Source organism: Malaclemys terrapin, chromosome 3, assembly GCF_027887155.1.
Source record: "Malaclemys terrapin pileata isolate rMalTer1 chromosome 3, rMalTer1.hap1, whole genome shotgun sequence".
Classification (NCBI taxonomy): domain Eukaryota; kingdom Metazoa; phylum Chordata; order Testudines; family Emydidae; genus Malaclemys; species Malaclemys terrapin.
Genome location: NC_071507.1, coordinates 148,393,182 through 148,416,296, shown reverse-complemented (window position 1 = coordinate 148,416,296; position 23,115 = coordinate 148,393,182). Strand labels below are relative to the sequence as shown.

General features: G+C 38.8%; 1 protein-coding gene across 1 annotated transcript in view; it reads left to right on the top strand.

Moving 5' to 3' along the window:
• Positions 1 to 23,115, top strand: part of MEI4 (meiotic double-stranded break formation protein 4) — a 118,803-nt gene that overhangs the window by 31,145 nt on the left and 64,543 nt on the right. Inside the window, exon 3 of the mRNA XM_054022886.1 lies at positions 18,747 to 18,878. Coding sequence (XP_053878861.1) covers positions 18,747 to 18,878 — 132 coding nt within the window. The remainder of the gene's footprint in view (positions 1 to 18,746; positions 18,879 to 23,115) is intronic.

The window sequence follows — 23,115 nt, the reverse complement described above, 5'->3', positions numbered from 1 at the left end:
ATCCTGCTCTCAGATGCTTCCTCAGATATGTGGTGGGCTCTGACTATTTTCAGTACAGAGCACTCCCTTTTGGGATAGCGACCACCTCCAGAGTCTTCACCAAAGTATTAGCAATAGTGTCAGCTCACTCCAGATGCCTTGGTCTCTCTCTTCTTCCCCTACCTTGACTATTGGCTCCTTGTTGCCATGTGACACCAAGAGGCCCATGTGTCAACTCTAATGATGCTACACCTCCTTTCTTCCCTGAGGATCAGTATAAACGCCAGAAAAACTGTTCTCGCACCCACACTATCTCTGGACTTTATCATGGCCATCCTGGATTCAGTCACTGCAAGAGCTTACTTGCCCACAGACAGGTTTCAGACCATGAGCTACATTATAGCCCAGATCACAAACAATCCTTGAGTACCAGTCAGGACATGCCTATCTCTCCTAGGTCATATGGCCTCATGTACTCATGTCATGCCAGTTGCAAAACTCCACCTTCGTTGCCTTCAAGCTTGGCTCCAGTTGGTATGTTCTGTGAACCACCACCCCATGAGCTTCCTGATAACAATCCTTGCCAAGATGGTTTCTTCCCTACTGTGGTGGATGAATCCTTAACAGATATGCGTGGGTAACCCTTTCTCCCCCACTCCTCTCCAGACAGGACCATTACCACAGACCCATTTCTTTTCAGTTGGAGAGCCCACATGGACAGCCAGAAAACACAGGGCACCTGGATGCCCCGAGAGTCCAGAATGCACATCAATATTTTAGAGTTACGAGCAATCTGGAAGGCACGCGAAGCTTTCTTCCATTCATCGATGCTCACCACTGATACTGTTGGAGAACATCATGATCATCTTCTATATCAACAAGCAGGCGGAATGAATCCTGTTTCCCTGTGTGCGACTGCGGTCAGCTTGTGGAACTGGTGCATCAGCAACCAACTCACACTATCTTCCCAGGAAATTAAATACGCTCAGGGAGTCTCTCAGCAGACATATTGCTGTCAACCATGAGCAAGAACTCCATGACTTTGTGCTGCACAACATCTTCAGTCTATGGGGAACCCAAACCAGAGATCTGTTCACCTCTCTAGCAAACTGAAAATGGATCATATACTGCTCCAGAGGAGTTCTAGGTCGCCGCTCTCAAAGGGATGCTACACTTCTTTCTTGGTCAGATAACCTGAACTGTGCATTCCCTCCATTACTGCTTCTGCCATGAATTCTAAACAAAATCTGGTAGGACAGGGCACGGGTTATATTGATTACTCTCTACTGGCCCCAACAATTTTGGTTCCCAAATCATCTGTGCATGTCATGCTGAGTACCAATCATCCTCCTGGCATTTCCTGAGCTTCTGATACAGCGGAACAGTAAGATAAATCAGCTTGATCTGCATTCGCTTCACCTCAGGGCTTGATTTTTGGATGGACACCGTCCTTAGAATGCTCATGTTCTGCATACTTTCCAACTGTAGGAAAGATTCCCCAAGACGATATTACCTGGCTCAGTGGAAATGTTTTTCTTCTTAAGCACATCAAAAGAATGTTCTTCCAGAAAATACAGATATCCCTCTTATTTTAGAGTGGAAGCCGTGTTAGTATGTATCAGCAAAAACAATGAGGAGTCCTTTAGGTGCAACAAGGACTCCTCGTTGTTTTTCCTCTCATTTTAGACTGTATCCTTTTCTCTAAAGATGTCAGGCCTATCCATCAGCTCCTTATAAGTCCACCTGGCAGCAGTCAGTGTGTACCATCCTCCTTCTCGGGGCACTCGGTCTTTGTTCACCCACTGACCTCAAGATTTTGGAAGGGCCTAATCAGAACTTTCTTGCCTATTCACAAACCTAGCCCTCAGTAGGACTTGAACCTTATTCTCTCTGCACTCACAAGGCCACCCTTTGAACTCCTAGCTTCCTGCTCCATGTCCCTTCTCTCCAGGAAGGTCACATTTCATGTAGCCACAAGGTTGGTGAGCTTGGAGAGATGATGGCAGATCCTCCTTACACTGTATTCCATAAAAATAAGGTTTCATTATGTTTACACCCCATAGGTGTTTCAGAAATTCACTTGAACCAATCCACTTACTTGTATTCTTCCCTAAACAGCATGCTTCCTTACGGGAACAGAGACTCCTTGCCCTCAGTGTCTGGTGAGCCTTGGCATTTTATTTACACAGAACAAAACCAATCAGGAAGTCACCAAGACTGTTCATTGCTATAACAGAAAGAATCAGGGGACAAGCACTCTCCACCCAAAGGATCTCCAAATGGTTCTCTGGCTGCACTCTACTCTATCAACTATTGAACCTCGCCCCACACCCATGGAGTAAGAGATTATTCCGTGAGAGCACAAGCAGCGACTATGGCATTGCTTCAGGAGGTGTATCCCTCCTTGAGATCTGTAAAGCAGCCACGTGGGCTCTGCTCATATGTTTACGAGACACTGTGTGCCGTAGTCTACAACTCCTCTGCTGATGCCTCCTTTGTAATGACTGTCTTTCATTTAGCCCTACTGTCTACCTGCTCACACTCTGCTTCTGCTTACGTACTGCTTGTCCGTCACTCACAGTGGAATATAATAAGGGCCATCACCCGAATAAGAAGAGGTTACTTACTTGTAATTGGAGGTTCTTCGAAATGCATGGTCTCTATCTGTATCCCACTGCCCACCCTCCTTCCCCTCTGCTTCGGAGCATCTCTGATTCACAGTGGAAAAGGAACTGGAGAGGCAGTCGGTCCACCACACCCTTTATTCCCTGTATTGGAGGCTTGAGGTAAGCCAGGGTGCATGCATGGACCAACGGACACTATTTTCAAATTCTCCGACTCCGGATGCATGGTGCGCGTGCATAACCCCACAGTGGGATAGATAGAGATAGGGACCACACATCTCAAAGAACCTCCAGTTACAGGTAAGTAACCTTCTCTTTCCTTGAATTAATTGAGAACCAAGGGGATTTACGATTGAGAAGCAGCACATTTTGACTGGTTTTAGAACATCAGTTATATGCCAGAACAACAGTTATGTCATAGGAATATTGAGTGGTCTTGCCAGACTTGTGATCTAGTATGAGAGAGGTAATGGCTGAGTCTGCTAATTGTTAAATTCAGTTAAATTTTCTAAGCAATCTCCTTTAGAGATAGCTATTCAAGTCAAATAGTAATCGTTTATGAAAAACACCACAGTCTAAAAACAATCACCAAATCCAGTGAAGTAGTCCAGAGGATGACCTAAACAGACAAATGGATGGGTTAGAATTTTAAGCACAAGCCTTGTCTCATTGCACCCTCTCTTGCCTTCCCTTCTTCTGGCTGATATGTCCCATACTTCAGGACTACGGTGGTCGTGGTGGGAGGACGTAGAAGAGAGCCCTGACTGTTGACCATGGAGCAGCTGCCAATCTCTCCCTCTATGAAGCCTGCAGTGGCTCAGGGCTACTCCTTGCCAGCAGTGTCAGCCCAGCACTGCCTCCTAGTGCAGCAGTGTATATTTTGCTGCATTTTGGTATGTTTTATTCAAAGCACTGCAAAATGGTAACAAAGGCCACACCATCAACAGGTAGTCCTGGGGGAGAATAAAATATTGTGCTTAGAAAAGATGAAGAGAAGGAGCTTTAAAGGAAGCATTACAAGAAGGAGCTTTAAAAAGGGGGAGGGAGAGAGGTCTTGAGATGAGTGTTACAGTGATGAAGAATATGAGCAAAATGGAGTAAAGTATGCCAAGGAGTTGAAGCTTAGAAGAGAAATAGCATAATATTTAAAATGACAATAGAAGAGTGAGTTACAGTAAGAAGATAATGAGAAAATTAAAGGAAGCAGGTGGCAAGGTGGAGGCTAATAAAAGAATAATGGTAGGAAAGAATAGTTACAATGAATACCTTCCCTGTAAGAGTGAGAATTTTAAAATGACAACGCAAATGAATCGAAATGAGTGAAGTGGAGAAAACAAAAAAAAGATTAATCGAAAAGTAAATGTTAAAATTAGTGTTTAGGAATACCAACATAGCTAGTCATTCAGGTGCTGCGTCTCCAAGGAGTTAATGGTGTATATCAGTCAAACATACAAGTATGCACACAATTCCTTAGTTTCTGATGTAGTGCACTTGTTTTTGGATAACCATGCAGAGTTGAAACATGAATTGTGCTAGTACTCAGAGTATTTGCCTTTATGAAACTTGCTACTGGTTAGTATTTCTGAGTTTCAGATAACTCCTTTTCAGAAAGAGGTGTCTTAATACAGTCTAATCAAACTAATTTTAAAATGAATAATTCATATCTTGGGATTTTTCCTGTGGTAAAGAACTACCAAGAAGTCCAAAGTCCAATAACTTTTTTGCCAGTAGATTTAAAAACAAACAAACAAACAAAAGCTAATAGATTCCTAACAGCATAGGTTTTATTGTATCCAAACCATTAATCCAGCCCAAGAACAGACTGAACGGATTCTTGTTTCTTTTACTGTATATTTTTGTGAGCTCAGTGTATTTTATATTTTTGTTACTAATAAAAGACATGTAATATTTTGAATTTTACAGTATATCAATTTGAATATTTAAGGACAAATTCATTTTGCCATTATTTCCAGACAGAACTAAAAGATGATCCATGAATAGACCACTGAGAGATGAAATTTTATGTATGTTCACTGTTTGTGGATAACTTTATTATTTAGACAATACTGTTTGCATTTGTAGCCGTATTGGTTCCAGAATATTAGAGAGACTAAGTGGGTGACATAGTATCTTTTTCTGGACCAACTTCTGTTGGTGAAAGCTTGTCTCTCTCACCAAAAGAAGCTGGTTCAATAAAAGATACTGCCTCACCCCTCTGGTCTCTCTTACTTAGACAATGTAAGGTTAGCCTGAATGCAATTAATGATGAAGCTGCCTTGTAAATACTCAAACGTCCTCCTGTACCAGTTCAGGCAAGTGGGTTTACTGCATCTCTATCAGCTGGTAGAGACATTAATAAATATGTAAAAGGCTCAATATTTACAATTTGCATCATGCACTTATTTGTAGAACTGAATATTCTTATTATTATCTCTAGCAAATGGAGGCAATTCTGTGCTGGGAAGCTAGATTTAAATATAATTCAAGTTTCATGATTAATCCAAGCTTATGCAATTTTATCATAATTGGCACCCTGGGATACAAATTATTATTCATTTGAGTCTCTTTCAAAGAGGTAGGGATTCATTGGCACATTGGTATCATCCAGTATAGCAATACAAGTGATCCATCTAGTTCAATAGTGTTTCTGACTGTGAATTATACTACATACTTCAGTGGATTTTGCAAGAAAACAAATTCACTCCATAATGAACAGGCAGAATGGTCTGCCTAAAATAGAAGCTTTTTCCCAACTCCAAGGAAATAGTGGTTGGATTTTTCCCTAAAGTGATTTCCATAGGTTAATTGTGATGTTAAAAATACATTTTAAAAAATTTCCTTTTCCGTTTTAAATTTGTTGGATGTCTCCTGGCTTTAGTATTGTAAGAGGTGAAAAGAAGTGTCTGATTGACTTTCTCAAGACCTATACCTCTATCATGTCATCTCTTGTCGCCTTTCTCATTTAAATAGTTCTAACCTTCGTATACCTTTCATATATGCAAGTTTTTCCAAACATAGAATCATAGAATATAAGGTTGGAAGGGACTTCAGGAGGTCATCTACTCCAACCCCATGCTCAATGCAGGACCAATCCCCAACTAAATCATCCCAGCCAGGGCTTTGTCAAACCCAACCTTAAAAACCTCTAAGGAAGGAGATTCCACCACCTCCCTACGTAACCCATTCCAATGCTTCACCACCCTCCTAGTGAAAAAGATTTTCCTAATATCAAACCTAAACCTCCCCCACTGCAACTTGAGACCATTACTCCTTGTTCTGTCATGTGGTACCACTGAGAACAGTCTAGATCCATCCTCTTTGGAACCCCCTTTCAGGTAGTTGAAAGCAGCTATCAAATCCCCCCTCATTCTTCTCTTCTGCAGACTAAACAATCCCAGGTCCCTCAGCCTCTCCTTATAAGTCATGTGCTCCAGCCCCCTAATCATTTTTGTTGCCCTCCGCTAGACTCTTTCCAATTTTTCCACATCCTTCTTGTAGTGTGGGGCCCAAAACTGGACACAGTACTCCAGAAAAAGCCTCACCAATGTCGAATAGAGGGGAATGATCACATCCCTCGATCTGCTGGCAATGCCTCTACTTATACAGCCCATAATGCCGTTAGCTTTCTTGGTAACAAGGGCACACTGTCGACTCATATCCAGCTTCTCATCCACTGTAACCCCTAAATCCTTTTCTGCAGAACTGATGCCTAGCCATTCGGTCCCTAGTCTGTAGCAGTGCCTGGGATTCTTCCATCCTAAATGCAGGAATCGGCACTTGTACTTGTTGAACCTCATCAGATTTCTTTTGGCCCAATCCTCTAATTTGTCTAGGTCCCTCTGTATGCTGTCCCTACCTTCCAGCATATCTACCACTCCTCCCAGTTTAGTGTCATCTGCAAACTTGCTGAGGGTGCAGTCCACGCCATCCTCCAGATCATTAATGAAGATATTGAACAAAACCGGTCCCAGGACCGACCCTTGGGGCACTCTGCTTGATACCGGCTGCCAACTGGACCTGGAGCCATTTATCACTACCTGTTGAGCCCGACAATCCAGACAGCTTTGTCTCCACCTTATTGTCTATTCATCCAGCCCATACTTCTTTAACTTGCTGGCAAGAACACTGTGGGAGACTGTATCAAAAGCTTTGCTAAAGTTAAGGAATAAGACATTCACTGCTTTCCCCTCATCCACAGAGCCAGTTATCTCGTCATAGAAGGTAATTAGGTTAGTCAGGCATGACTTGCCCTTGGTGAATCCATGCTGACTGTTCCTGATCACTTTCCTCTCCCCTAAGTGCTTCAGAATTGATTCCTTGAGGACCTGCTCCATGATTTTTCCAGGGCTGAGGTGAGATTGACTGGCCTGTAGTTCCCCGTATCCTCCTTCTTCCCTTTTTTAAAGATGGGCACTACATTTGTCCTTTTCCAGTCATCCGGGACCTCCCCGGATCGCCATGAGTTTTCAGAGATAATGGCCAATGGCTCTGCAATCACATCCGCCAACTCCTTTAGCACCCTCGGATGCAGCGCATCCATCCCCATGGACTTGTGCTTGTCCAGCTTTTCTAAATAGTCCTGAACCACTTCTTTCTCCACAGAGGGTGGGTCACCTCCTCCCCATGCTGTGCTGCCCAGTACAGCAGTCTGGGAGCTGACCTTGTTTGTGAAGACAGAGGCAAAAAAAGCATTGAGTATATTAGCTTTTTCCACATCCCCTGTCACTAGGCTGCCTCCCTCATTCAGTAAGGGGCCCACACTTTCCTTGACTTTCTTGTTATAACATACCTGAAGAAACCCTTCTTGTTGCAGCTAGCAAGGGATGTTAAGGATAACTCCAAGTGTGATTTGGCCTTCCTTATTTCACTCCTGCATGCCTGAGCAATATTTTTATACTACTCCCTGGTCATTTGTCCAATCTTCCACTTCTTCTAAGCTTCTTTTTTGTGTTTATGATCAGCAGGATTTCACTGTTAAGCCAAGCTGGTCGCCTGCCATATTTACTATTCTTTCTACACATCAGGATGGTTAGTTCCTGCAACCTCAATAAGGATTCTTTAAAAACATCTATTTTGCTGTCTTCTAAACCCTTGCTATTTCTAGTGAATGCTTTTTGAGATGTACTGACCAAAATTGGATGTAGTGTTACCACAATCAACATATAATTATGGTACCATCAATTTATATAGTATTTCCAGTGTTTTTCTATCCCCTTCGTAATACAACAGAACAGGTCAGCCAGACACATGTGAACTATACTAAGATCCACAGCAGCTCCTGTGGATGTTAAAAAGTCTGCAGTCAGGAAAATCTAGGACTGGGCACAGGAATCAAGATATGGATCTGAGAGAGTGGGAAAGAAGGAGGCAGCTATCTCAAGGAAGCCAGTTGTGAGTCATGCACCTAAAAGGGCTATAGGATCGGAGAGCTCTACACTGTTCACCTGGCCCTTAGGAGCTCTGAAGGCGTGCTGAGCTGAGGGTAGAGAGAAATCTCTGAGATGCTTGGATATTGGATTACAGGAGTCCCTGGGATCGGGGAGGTCAGTCAGTCTGCCTCTCAGGCTCAGCTAATGTGCTGCTTCTAGTGTCTTCCTTCTCACAATTAATCTGTATGCATAGGTCTGGAATGTAATGGTGCTTGTACAAGTCACATGGTCCATCGTTCTGTCTTTTTCTTTAGCCCCACTGTTTTCTCTTTCACCCCTTTTAGAACACAGAAGTTTTTACCATGTGAGGAAAATGCCACCATATTTTCCTGGTGTGGTTGTGATAATTATGCAGTCTTATCATGATTGGGTGCATGCATGGAGATGGTGCTGCTTACAACCCTGTATGGGAGGGATCTGCTGCCTCTCTGCCTCCACCCTCTAAATGTTATACCAGCATACCTTTTTGGATGAGATGTTGCAGGCTGCTACTGGAGAAGGACAGCAGTGTCTGCATTCTGTTGTCTTTTAGGGGACTCTATATTGGGAAAAAAAACAGAGGTGGGATGAGGTTTGGCGTTTCAGAGCCAGAGACCAGCCTGTATTCTTTCTGATTTTCTCAGATTTAAAGTGTTCTTCTCTTCATCCGATGTAATATGCTGCTCTGAATTTTCAGTTTTCTTCCAATAATTTTGTCATTGTAATGTGGAAGGTGGTCTCAAACTTTTATTTTTTTAGGAGCAACATATTTATACAGGCCTTTAATCTTAGAATGCTGGTTTTGTTGATGTAAGAGATGAGGTAAGTACTCCATGGATTATTTCTAAATCAGAAATTCCAGTTGAATTTTCATTTAATTATTGCACCGGTAGCTTGACAGATGCTTTGTGAAATTCATAATGTTGCAGTTTTGCTTTGTTCTCTACAGCCTGTGTTTTATGGTCTGTTTATATTTTCTAAAGCTTTCAATTTCAGTACTCAGCACTTTCTATTTCTTTCTTAAGTATCTACTTCCTTGGTTATATCCTCTCTAATGTAATCCATTTCAGCTTCCCAGCATTTTGTAGGGTCTAACTATACCTGTATCTAACTCTGGAAAAAAGACTCCAATTTGCTTCCTATCATGCATGAAAATGTTTGTTCCTTAATAGAGAGGAGTTTATTCTCTGCTCATTTGATTTTATTTGACTGATACCCACATTTATTATTAATTCCACAGATTCATGATCCCTAAACACTGTAATGTCTATTTGTCATAAAACAGTTCCTTGATGTAATAAATGTGACATTATGAAAAATTGTTCCTGAGAAAATACTGTGTAGCATTGAGTGGAAAGTAAATCCTTTATTCTTTTATAGATCTTCTAGACAAGTGAACATACAAAGACATCAGTGAAGATGGTAATGTGAGTTTAGTTGTCTTAAGATGAGTGATAATTTTTGTAATGTTGGTGGCCTAGATCTACCTAAAAGTGGACCTTTGACTATATTTGAATATGCCTTTTTAATAATGGCAACTCATGTTATATAATTAGGAATTGATGTAGTTAATAAACAGTCATCTAGATGATCCCTTCAGATGACTAGTAGGGATTATCTTCAAGGACTCATGGAGAACCCAGAGGACTGGAGAAGGGCAAATGAAGTACCTATCTTTAAAAAGGGAACAAAGATGAGTCAGCCTAACTTTGAGACCTGGAAAGATACTGGAACAAATTATAAAACAATCAGTTTATAAGTCCCTAAGGGATAACAGGGTGATAAGCAGTAGCCAATGTGAATTTGTTAAGAATAAATCATGCTAGGCCAACCTAAATTCTAGAGGATATGGGAAAGCAGTAGACATATCTTGGTTTTTATTAAGTCTTTTGACACCGTCTCACATGACATTCTCATGAGCAAACTAGGGAAATGAGGTCTAGATAAAATTACACTAAGATGGGTACACTGGTTGAAAAACCATACTGAGAGTAATTATCAATGGTTCGCTGTCAAACTGGGAGGATATAGCTAGTGTGGTGCTGCAGGTGTCTATTTTGGGTCTGTTACCACGGTATTAGAAATCAATATGACCTTGACAAATTGAAAAATTGTTTTGCAATCAGCAAGATTAAAGTTTGATAAAGGTAAGTGTAAAGTACTGCACTCAGGGAGGAAAAATCAAATGAACAAATACAAAATGGAGACTAACTAGCTAGGAGTAGTACTGCAGAAAAGAATCTGAGGGTTATGGTGAACAAATTGAACGTGTCAACCAACATGATGCAGTTGTGAAAAAGATAAATATCATTCTCGGGTGTGTTAACAGGAGTGTCATATGTAAGACCTGGAAAGTAATTGTCCTGCTCTGCTTGGCAATGGTGAGGCATACTGTGTTTGGTTCCTGGTGCCACACTTTAGGAAAGACGTGGACAAATTTGGAGAGAGAGACCAAAGGAAAGTTACAAAAATGATAAAAGGTTTAGAAAACCTGAGCAATGAAGACATGTTTTATCTTGAGAAAAGAAGACTGAGGGTGGACTTGGTAAGTCTTCAAATTTCTTAAGGGCTGTTATAAAGAGGACAGAGATCAAATATTCTCCATGGCCACTGACAGTAGAACAAGGAGTAATCAGCTTAATGTGCAGCAAGGGAGATTTAGGTTAGATATCAGGAAAAACTTTCTAACTATAGGGATATTTAATTCCTGTAATAAGTTACCAAAGGTGTTTGTGGAATCCCTGCCATTGGTGGTTTTTAAGCACAGTTTAGACAAACACATGCTTGGGGTGGTTTAGCCCCTGCCTCAGTGCATGTCTATGGGCTAGACGACTTCTCAAGATCCCTTCCAGCCCTACACTTCTGTGATTCTCTGATTGATTCTATAATTTGAAAGCTGATCCTGTAGCAATTGAAGTAAATGGGAATTTAGTAGGGCTGTCAATCAGTTTAAAAAAAATGACGATTAATCGCGCTGTTAATAATAAAATACCATTTATTTAATTATTTTGGATGTTTTCTGCATTTTCAAATATATTGATTTCAATTACAACAGAATACATTGTACTTTGCACACTTTATATTTATTTTTATAACAAATATTTGCACTGTAAAAACAAAAGAAATAGTATTTTTCAATTCACCTAATACAAGTACTGTAGTGCAATCTCTTTATCACGAAAGTTGAACTTACAAATGTAGGATTACGTACAAAAAAAACTGTGTTCAAAAATAAAATGATGTAAAACTTTAGAGCCTACAAGTCCAATCAGTTCTACTTACTGTTCAGCCAATTGCTAAGAGAAACACGTTTGTTTACAGTTAAGGGAGATAATGCTGCCCACTTCTTAATTACAATGTCAACTGAAAATGAGAACAGGCGTTCACATTGCATGTTGTAACCAGAGTCGCAAGATATTTATGTACCAGATACGCTAAAGATTCATATACCTCTTCATGCTTCGGCCATCATTCCTGAGGACATGCTTCCATGCTGATGATGGGTTCTGCTCGATAACTGGCCAAAGCAGTGTGGCCCGACGTATGTTCATTTTCATCATCTGAGTCAGATGCCACCTGCAGAAGGTTGATTTCCTTTTTTGGTGGTTCGGATTCTGTAGCTTCCACATCCAAGTGTTGCTCTTTAAGACTTCTCAAAGCATGCTCCACCCTCATCCCTTTCAGATTTTGGAAGGCACTCCTTGGGTGGAGTGCTGTAGCTATCTTCAGAAATTTCACATTGGTACCTTCTTTGCATTTTGTCAGATTTGCAGTGAAACTGTTCTTAAAACGAACAACATGTGCTGGGTCATCATCCGAGACGGCTATAATATGAAATATATGGCAGAAAGCGGGTAAAACAGAGCAGGAGGCATGCAATTTTCTCCCAGGAGTTCAGTAATAAATTTAATTAACACATTATTTTTAAAGAGTGTCATCAGCATGGAAGCATGTCCTCTGGAATGGTGGCCGAAGCATGAAGGGGCATATGAATCTTTAGCGTATCTGGTACATAAATATCTTGCGACTCCGGTTACAACATGCAATGTGAACGCCTGTTCTCACTTTCAGTTAACATTGTAATTAAGAAGCGGGCAGCATTATCTCCCGTAAATGTAAACAAATTTATTTCTCTTAGCAATTGGCTGAACAGTAAGTAGGACTGAGTGGACTTGTAGGCTCTAAAGTTTTACATTGTTTTATTTTTGAATGCAGGTTTTTCTGCACATAATTCTACATTTGTAAGTTCAACTTTTATGATACAGAGATTGCACTACAGCAGAGGTTCTCAAACTGTGGTCCGCAAGCTCCATTCAAGTGGTCCACGGATAGTTCCCTCTAAGGTGCGCGCCTGGGCAGCTACACATGAGAGAATGAATGGCCACCTACCTAATTAGTGGAGCCATGCCTGCATGGCTCCACTAATTAGGTGCCTGGACCCTGGAAAAGACGCACATATAAGGTGAAGTGGTGGCCTTGAGGAGAATAGAGGGCAGTGGGGTGAGAAAAGGGGGTGGGGGGAATTTGGGATGTGGAGGGCTGCCGCGGCCAGAGAAAGAGGCAACTTTTCCCAGCTCCAGGGCTGCGGCTCCTGGGGAGAGACAGCCCTCCTTCCCAGCCTCAGATCTTTGGCTGCAGTGGCGGGTGAGAGACCCCCCCACTCCTTCCCAACCGCCAGCTCAGGGGCTGCTGCGGTGGGGGAGAGAGGGCACATTGCATTAGAAAGGTAAGACTACTGATATTAAAATATGAGTTGTGTGCTTTTATTTGTAGAACAAAAAAAATGGTTTTTTTTATATAGCGCTTTTATCCAACATGTTTTACAATAGTTAGCTAACGGTATAAACAACATTTGGAAAGATCATTAAGTGGTCTGCCGAGACCCTCAGCAATTTTCAAGTGGTCCGTAAAATAAAAAGTTTCACCTAGTATTGTATTAGGTGAATTGAAAAATATTATTTCTTTTGTTTATCTTTTTTACAGTGCAAATATTTGTAATAAAAATAATATAAAGTGAGCACTGTACACTTTGTATTCTGTGTTGTAATTGAAATTAATATATTCTAATATATCAATATTTGAAAATGTAGAAAAACATCCAAAAATATTTAATACATTTCAATTGGTATTCTATTGTTTAACAGTGCGATTAATCACAATTAATATTTTTAATTACAATTTTTTTTTCAATTAATCATGTTAGTTAACTGCAATTAATTGACAGTCCTAGAATTTAGCTACATTGGTAGCAGGATTCATTGAAGTCTGGGAGCTGTGAGTGTCCAATGCCTCTGGAAATCAAGACAAGAATTTCTAAAAACATTTGTATAGATTTATATAAAAGCCATTTCAGTGGCTTTTATAAACTATGGAAAAAATCTATAAGGTAAAAATAAGAAGGGAGAAAAGTGAGGAAGTCGAAGGAAAAATTATATTAACGTGTTAATTGTTTAAAAACATGTTCATTATGCTGATATATTCTTTGGAGAAAGACAACATCAAAGGTCTAGTCCTATGCTCCTAAAGTAGGTCAAACTCTCATTGAAATCCTGTTTCTCAGCTTTCACTGATTCAGGTGGCATTTGCCATGTTTAAGAGGTATGTGGTATTACCTTAAGTCTAAGATGGAATTTCATTGATATATAGAATTATTTTGAGGGTATGGAATCTGTTCTGTAAGACAACTTTTAATTAGTGTTGTAAACTTTGTTTGTGCTGCTCACATAGTAGACCCCAATATATTGTAGAATTATCCGGGACAAATGGTAGCAAAATCTGCTTTATTCCAAGTATAGTCCCTTTTTAACTTTCCAAGGATTTTAAATAACAGAGTGGAGTGAATTAAAATTTATTTAACATAATCAGACCAGAGGTTTTGTGTAGAATTATTAATGACCAGTGCCAGGAAAAAAATGAGCAAGTAGGTGATGGTCTTTGCTGTTTAATTTAAAGAGAGTGATTCAGTGACTCTCTGCAGTCATCAGCTTATTGAGGGAAAAGCTAGATCTCTTCAAAGCTTTATTTTATTCCATGACAGTCAGTTTGCTTATTTTTCTTCCTATATCTGCATCTGTGATCTTTTAATCTTTTAGTTTTAAGCAGTAATTGCAGATTTTTCTCATTGATCGTTTGCCACTACTTACTAAATACAACTGCTACTTGTGCGATCTGCCACAATGTAAAAAGCTATTGTTTGTTATATCTATTAACAAAATAGTATTCATAAAGTGGGACTTCATAGACTAGCTACATATTTGTATCAGGGTGGGTTTGATTTAAATCAAATTGATTTAAATCACTAGTCCAGAAGACTTGATTTAATTCTTCACAACTCAGAGATAGATATAGGTTTCATTTTTAGAAGATATACACTATATATTTTTAGTGATTTATTTTGAAAATTTTCGGATTAGTTTTACAGCTGTATCAGAAAATGAATGGTTGTTTGGGTAATTGAAGCAGATTATGAAGTCATTGGGAGGTGAACTATCTCCAATTCAACAGGTTAATCATTAATATTTGGAGGATTTTTTTGATTAAAAAAAAATCATTGATTTTTATCCACACTGATTTGTATGAAGTTAGACCTGAATTCTGTATAATGTTTACATTACCTCTGCTTTGACTAACCCATATCCAGTAGTATATAAGGAAATGATCATACAACTTCATATACAACTTTTCATTGTAACTACAAGGCATGCATTAGTGTGCTGCTCTAACCTCTGCAAGCTGTCAAGGGTCCCAGAGATCACAGGGGCTCACCAGCTGTTCTCTCTGTTCCCCAGGCATGAGAGCTGCACCAGGGACTGGGAGACGGATAGCACAGGAGCTGCTATAGTGGCCCTACATTGTGGGGAATCATCTGACCAGTCACTCTGGTTTTGAGTCTGTTTTTTACTGGAACACTAGCTCAAAGCCAACTTAATAAATTGGAGGATTATGGTCAAATTTCAGTTGAAGCTTCACTTTGAAGGTGGCCACTTTAGTGAGACACCTGAATACAGCACTGGCAATGACTAATTATTGAAAGCAAAGTGACTAGGAATCCTGTATTAAGGCTAGAAATGAAATGCTGGGTAGTATTTGAGGTGGCTCTAGTTGTAGGTCATAAGATTTTTTTTTTTAATAAAATTTCTTTTATATTTTTTCCATCCCAAGAAATATATGCTAGGCTGATAGAACATGTTGTGTAAATAATACAGAAATTGACTTTTTATAGCCTGAAATAAATGACATTGGAAATCATGGTGGTTTGGTATACCTGACTGCCAAAGGCAAGTTAGTTTGCTAACATGCTCAAGGTTATACTCTAAAAGATGTAGAATTTGTAAAATATGTATCCAGCCTTAATGCATAAAAATGAGAAATGAAGTCAGTAAAGATGACTTGCACACTAAAAATGTGAAACATGTTTGTTTGTGGCATTGCCTAAACCTCTGTGTAACAATTTGCAATGTACTTAACCTTATCTAGATCTGCAGGGATTATGTAGGCTGTCTAGAAGGCAGAATGATCGACATACAACAAGTGCTGCTCCAGTTATATATTATTAGTGGATACACCGGAAAATCTTTCAAAACTGTAGTTGTCTAAATTATTCCTGCAAAGTGCAACAATAGCATTGTGAATGATGTCTTGTACAAATGCCACATATCATTGTGTCCTGTTTTAAGGCCATATAAGATCAATGTGCCTGTGATCTCAAATTACAATTACATAGACTTAATGGAAATTGAATCATTTTGTCTTGAATGAAGTAGACATACTAGCTTTCTGGCGTACTTGCACCCTATCTCAGCAGGAGGTATTCTTATGCTGTTCAACTAATGATAGTACTGTTTATAGTTTGGGATGTGTAGGGTGTGTGTTTTATTAAAAAAAAATACAACCAAAAAAAAAAAACCAACCTTCCATGTGTATGCCGTGCACTGGGACAGATGAGAAAACAATGGAAGGTTACTTTCTGCATGATTTTCCTCTTTAGTGTGTGTAAAGTAATAAGGTGTGATGGGACATCCTGAAGGAGTCAAGATATGAGATGTTATTTTATGACAAGTCTGTAGCTCTGAAGACTGCTTGCAATCAACTCCACACATGCTTTATAAAATTTTAAGATAATATTGTTGCCAGTTTTATATGATCTCTCTCTTAATATTATGATAAAGTTCCAAGTAAATTTAATTGTTTGGAGGTTTATTTACCTTTTCCTCACTTAAATTTCATGTTTATACTGTTTCTGTTATCTGTGAAAATGTAGTCATATTAGAGGACCTTACAGTATATTTTGTAATGTCATCATGATGATGATGATGATATTGGTGACAGTAGAAGTGACTTTACTGAATGAATCTGTGAATGAGTTTTGCATACAGTAGAACCTCAGAGTTACAAACACTTCAGGAATGGAGGTAGTTCATACCTCTGAAATGTTCGTAACTCTGAACAAAATGTTATGGTTCTTTCAAAAGTTTACACCTGAACACTGACTTAATACAGCTTTGAAAATTTACTATGCAGAAGAAAATGCTGCTTTCCCTTTATTTTTTATTGGTTTACATTTAACACAGTACTGTATTGTATTTGCTTTTTGGGGGGCGAGGGGTGCTCTGCTGCTGCCTGATTGCATACTACTAGTTCCAATTGGGATGTGTGGTTGACTGGTCAGTTCGTAACTCTGGTGTTCATAACTCTGAGGTTCTATTGTATTATGACAACATGGTTTTGTTGGATCTGGAAATATACAGGTGAGAATCTGTGTATCATTTTTGAAAACTGCAAATACACATAAAACTAACAAAAAACAAACAAAAAAGCAGCACGCGGGGATTAAATATATGGCTACCCCCATTTACTTCCCTTGTTTAGGCTCACAGTTTGATTTATGCTTTTAGGAGCGAGTTGTTGAAAATGTTGTCGCATATGCAGCTCAAAACTAGACTTTTTTCACAATGTAGCTATAATCTTGCAAAACCATATTTTAATGTGTATAATCAGTTAGTGTTATAGATTTGTGTGAATTTTCTTCAGCTCTGCTCACATTACTAATGGTTTTCTACAAGTAGGTATGTGTTGACTGATATGTAATGCGCCTGAGTATGGGAAATTAGTCGATTTAGCCCTATGCCAGCTTTTTAGATGGCTATCAGGAGGGGTAGAATGAATGATAATGTACGTGCACAACTTGTTCAAATGGTGTAGGGCAGACCAAGATAGAAAACAGTATGGTATTTCCTTCCAACTTGACTGATTGCTTCATTGCAGCTATAGGTGGGCTGTGGCTGACTGGCTGGAGCTGCTATCTCTCTCCTCTCTGTCTCTTCACTCCATCCTTCCTTCCTTTCCTCCTCTACCACTGTTGCCTCCCTCCCCTCATTGTCCTCTCTCCGTTCCTGTGTTGTTCCTTTTAGTTAATTCCCTTCCTTAACTGCCTTTGTCCTATAATTGGTTGAATGTCATAAAATGAAAAATAACTACCTCCCAAATTGATATGTAAACCAAACAAACAATTATGTCACTCATATGCTGGTTGTGAACCATTACTCTGTTTGTATGTGTATATTTCTTTCCCCTTACTATGTGTCTGTCATGTCTATTTAGACTGCGAGTGCTTTTTCTTTAAGAAAGGGACTGTCATGTACTATTTTGCACAGTGCCTAACACAATGGGATCTCAATCTTGGGTAGGTGCTCTAGATGCTATTGTTCCTTCACTGGTTTCTGTGAATCTGTTTTTTCAAAATATGCTGAGGTGAACACAATTATAAATGTATGTTCCATTCTCTTCTACTTCCATAATTTTTTTATTCTATAAAGTAGAGGTTCATTGTTTCCTTCATGACCATCCATTTCTGAAGGTTTTCTAAGAAGTCATGTTCCCATATTATGTTGTTTGGCATAAGGAATAAGATTAATGTGATTTATGTATACTTTTGATATGCACAGAGGCCACATAGCCATTCTGGGTTTAGTGAGGATATGTCCTGCGTGGCTTTGTGTTTTAGGAACAAGAGGTGAATTGGGAGGGCTGAGTTTTCTTCTTTACTCTGCCACACTTTCTGGTAGGATCTTAAGCTCTGTGCCTCGTTTCCTCTTCTATAAAATCTTAAATACTAACTCATGGGGAAGTAAAGGCTAATTTTGTTAATGTTTGTAATGCGGTTTGAGAGCCTGAGATGGAAAGTGTGATTAGAAATGCAAATTACTATTTTCTGCCCACAGTGAACCTCTTCCTGTCCCCACACAATATTCTTATACTGATTTGTCAACAATCTGTTCTGAACATTCTGCCATTGATTATTGTTGGTGATAGTGTGCTTTGCACTATATAAGGAACTGAAGACATGACCGCTCCAAGGAGCTTACAGTTTCCCAACGGAGAGCACACAAACCTGTTGAGACAGCCAAAGTGAGATATTAAATGTGAGAAACTTGAATGTATTGGTTGGGTGCTGGGGGGGGAGGGAGCCTGGGCACACTAGCACCCACCCGTTTCCAAAAGACACCAAGATCCTCACATTTAAACACTGTGTGTGTGTGTGTGTGTGTGTGTGATGTAGTTTTTAGCTGTCAGAAGTAAGTTTTGAATTTATCTTCATTTTTTCATGTCTTCCTTTTTACGTATTTATTTTTTAATTTAAAAGTGTGTGTATGTGTATATATAAGTAAAGAGATCATACAAAGTAGGGGTTTGGACAGATGTTGAAAAGATGGAACTTACAGATACTTATATTCAGTTTCAGGTGCAGTATCCCGTGTCCCACACTCTTGTTTTACTGGGAAGATGCAACATATTAAGAAAGTCTATAATATCTCTGCTGTTATCTGAAGTAAATCAATTTGCTGATGAGTTGCAGCAAGTCCACCAGGTACTGTTCTGTTGAAAATTTTATATTGTCATGAAGCAAAGAAAACCATAATACTTATTTAAATGATACAACTTTTTAACACTAGAGCTCTGTTTCAATCTCTTAATTTAAGATAACAAAAAGATCCACAGAAGTTGTTGACTTTCAGATTTAAATTTATATCTTCTACCAAATTTCAGATATTTTTTGAAAGTTAATTTTTTCATTCTACAAAAATAGTGTGTGATTTTCTTTTAAGTGAAAGATCAGCAAATTGAAGAAATTTCCCAACTAGGACCAGGTCTCAAAATATCTTAAATTCAAATACACGCACAATAGACCTTTGATCTGTTTGACACCTGGTTTGGTCTGGCTATGCTGTAGAAACTGCGCTGGTGGTGGCTATGGTTGATCCTTTCCTAGTGATTCATGGAGTTCAGGTATCCATTTTCAGATCGATCAGTTATCTTTGATACCATGGAGCACAAGATATTGTTATTTGTTTACTGACCCTCATTAAAGCTGACTGGGCTGTTCTTGAGTGGCTTTCTTTCTGGGAGATCCCAAAGGGCAATTGTTTATCTGTGGCTGTTGTTCCACAGATTCCATCTTTTTACGCTTTCTGTTAAATGTATGCATGGGGCTTGTAGGGGGTTACTGAGGAAGAATGTCTTGAGAAGTCTTCAGAATGTTAATACTGAATTTTATGTCTCTTTTCTGTCCCTGCTGGTGCAGTGGAGCAGTTTTATAATTGGCTAACAGAAATTATAGATGTGGACTGTGAGGAGATTTACCTAGCTGAAGAGCAAGTAGTTAATACAAGACTGAGATGATGCTTACAGGATTTGAGAAGCAACTGAAAGAGATGGTAAACATTGTATCAGCATCCCTGAATGTTGGGGTATGCAGACATGCAACCTGGGGAGTTTCTTGGATACCCAAGGATCATGTGCTTATCATGATCTGGCACAGACAAGGAAGCTACATTCTTTCTTTTCAGAGATGGCTTTTGCCTTGGTTATCTAGCTATAAAAATATTTATACCCGGCAAATTGCTCTTATCCTTCCCTTGTTAACACAAGATTAGGTTATTGCAATGAATGAGGTATGGAGAACAGAATGGAATGGAGGTTGTGGCTTGGACAGGGCTCATTTCATAGGAGATTAATTTAAGATTTCTTGTGCTGGCTGTATTTTGAAATAGAATGATTGTATACTTGGGCTAAGCATACTTTTTCAAGTACGAAACAAGTGTTTAAAAAAAATTACCTCCAGGGGAAAATATATATATATATCATTTGTATCTGCTGAACAGATGTGAGATCAAGGAAATCCAGTAGATCCCAAGGCATTATTGTAGTTGCATGCAGAAACACGACACTCCACTGTACTCCTAGTGACCCCTAAACTCCTCTTAGAGTATGGTTCCCTTATACACTGCTCTGGAAAGTTCTACAGACAAAAAACACATAACAAGAACATAATATCTGGAGAAAAAGGAAAGCCCAAGGTATTGAAAAGTATCTAAATGACTCATTAAAGTCATATAGAAAAATATTCTAATCGAGTTCCATGTCATTTATTTCTGTTACAAACGTATAAACACCTCTCTCTTCAACATTAAATATTCCAAAAAAACAACCTTAATTGTAGTTCTTTTTTCATTATGCTCAGTTTGAGTGATACATTTGTTGAACTACTTGTGTATTAATTATGATATTATGTGGAATATACGTTTTGGCTACTCAAAAACAGGTAGGTAATTAACAACATGAGATTACAAAGAAATAGCATTTCCAAACTAAACTGCTGAAATTCTTTATAAGGATCAGCAAAAATTGAATGAAAGGAAAAAGAAGGGATGAGATTTTCCTGCATTATAGTAAGGCGTTGGTGACGTGCTGCCATTCTTGATAGTATCTAAGAAACTGAACAAAAATCTGTATATTTCATTTAAAAATAGAAATATGTAATTTAAAAAAATAATGTTTAAAAATTAAATAACCTATTCTGGCATGATTAAATCCCACCTGTGTAAAAATCACAAGATTATGCACCCATTATTTCAGCACATTGCTGTCACCAGTGCTGACACAGCACATAACAAGTGTGTTGCATCATCCATTATGCTCCATGTTGATGTAAGGGTTCTGTTGGGTTATTGGGAAGACTGTGTTGAGCTCAAGAATTATGATAGTTCATTTCATTTTGCCATACAGAATTTTTTGTGTGTGTTGCTATTCTGTATTGTATGCAAGACTTAGTTGGATGAATCCTATGTTTGATGAAGAGATTATGGCATGAGAGTTTATAAATTGTGTATTTTGCAGATGATAAACATAGGGCTAAATTAATACGCCATGGCTTTTAACCTTAAATTATACTCTTTAATAGTGTTACGTAGAGGTGGATTTTCCAATGACAAATACAGTTAGTGGTGTTCTGTAAAGCCATGATGTGGTTTGAGAATATTGCACTACTAAATTCATTTGTCAATGTAAAAGAGTTGATATTTTAATCCATAAACAATTTTCTACATAATAGCCAGTACAATAAATTGTAGGATAATTTCTGTGCTTGTCTTATTAAACCAGAATTCTAAATGAAAAATGACATCAGCTTTGATCTTGTCACATTGAACTAAAATTTTATTCTATTTACTTAGATATGAAAGTTGTTTTCAATATTAATTTATAAATTGTGTATTTTAATTTTTTCTGTATAATTGCTGATTCTGAAAAAATGATCACAAAAATAGCCTCAAATGTGCACAATTAGCAGTGTTTCAATAAAATGTCCCTATAATAACTTATAAACACAAGTATATGTTTTTCCTACATGTAATAAGTATTTTGGGAAATTATGTTTAACAAAGGTATCATAGTTCAGAAAAGGATTAAAATACTTAATATAAATCCTGTATGCTATTCTGCTCAAAGTAAAAATATAAAATCATTTTCAATTGTACAGAATTCATGTTAAAGTTTTTCCTCCATCAACATTTAAATTACAGTTTGCAGAAAGATGATACTCTGTACCAAATGTCACTAACTGACAAATGGCCAGATCCTGCTTCATTTGTCAAAACTATCATTGGCTTCAGAGGACATCTTGCTTGATTGCAGGATCAGGCTCCAATAGGCATTTCAGATATCCTGTTTAAAAAGAACAAAATCGAGAATCTGAATCTTAGTTATGATCCAACTAGGTTTATAGTGTGTGACAGGTTTTGACTTAAGAATTCCAAAAGATCTAAAAAGAATGGAGCTGTGTCAGTTGAGCCTAGACCTATGTCTCTACATCTCACAGCTTTTTCAAAGCTGTATGTTGAACTTGAATTTTACCGACTAAAAAATAGATTCTGTATAGGAGAATGGATCAAATCAAATGAAACAAGAAAGAAGAAGTAATTGTTACCTGAAATTGTTATACTGATCTTTTAGAAACCTCCTGAATAGTTAAATCTTGTGGTCTTAGAGGCCACAAATGAAAGAGAAATGTATGAATAATGAAGGTTTGCCTAACATTTTATAACACATCTCTCCATATTTTAATATATAAAATAAAACCAGCTAAGATGCTTATATAGCAATAAACCACTTTTAAATTTTTACTGACTTTCATCCTCAGAATACCATTTTTTCACAGCTTTTGTTCAGTCATTGCGTATTGGATTATATCTAATTAAAGGGCCCAGTGCTGCAAACTCTGAAGCAAGTGAGTAACTTTACTCACATTGGCTCTGATTCTGAAAAGTTCTTAATCATATGCTTAAAGTTAAGCACATACATAAATGCTTTCCTGAATGACAGTGTAATAGGGTCTTCGGTGGGCTGGGAGGCCTACTGGTTAACATCGACTCACTTGTGGGGCAGTGGTAGGGGAGCCCGGGCCCACCTGCTCCACCAGCCTCTGACCCAGGGCCCTAGGAAGGATTAGCATTACCCTCCCGGAGTTACTTCCTACCACTTCTCTCCACTTCCGGGACCAGTTAAGAAAAAAGGTAACCAGACAGTCAGCCCCAGCCGGACTCAGCATACTGCCCTATTACATCAGGGAGCCATCACTAGCCTCTTTTGGCAGGTGCCTTCAGGGTAGGTATGTACTCCTCTCCAGCCTTCTGAGCTTTTCAACCCTGTCTCCAGTTGGAGCACCCTCTGCAAGATTGGAGGGATGAGGCTAGCTGGGCCCAATACTGTCCTTTAACCCCTTTCGTCCCAGTGTGGGTTTTGTATACCCCCATCAGACTGGGCCATTG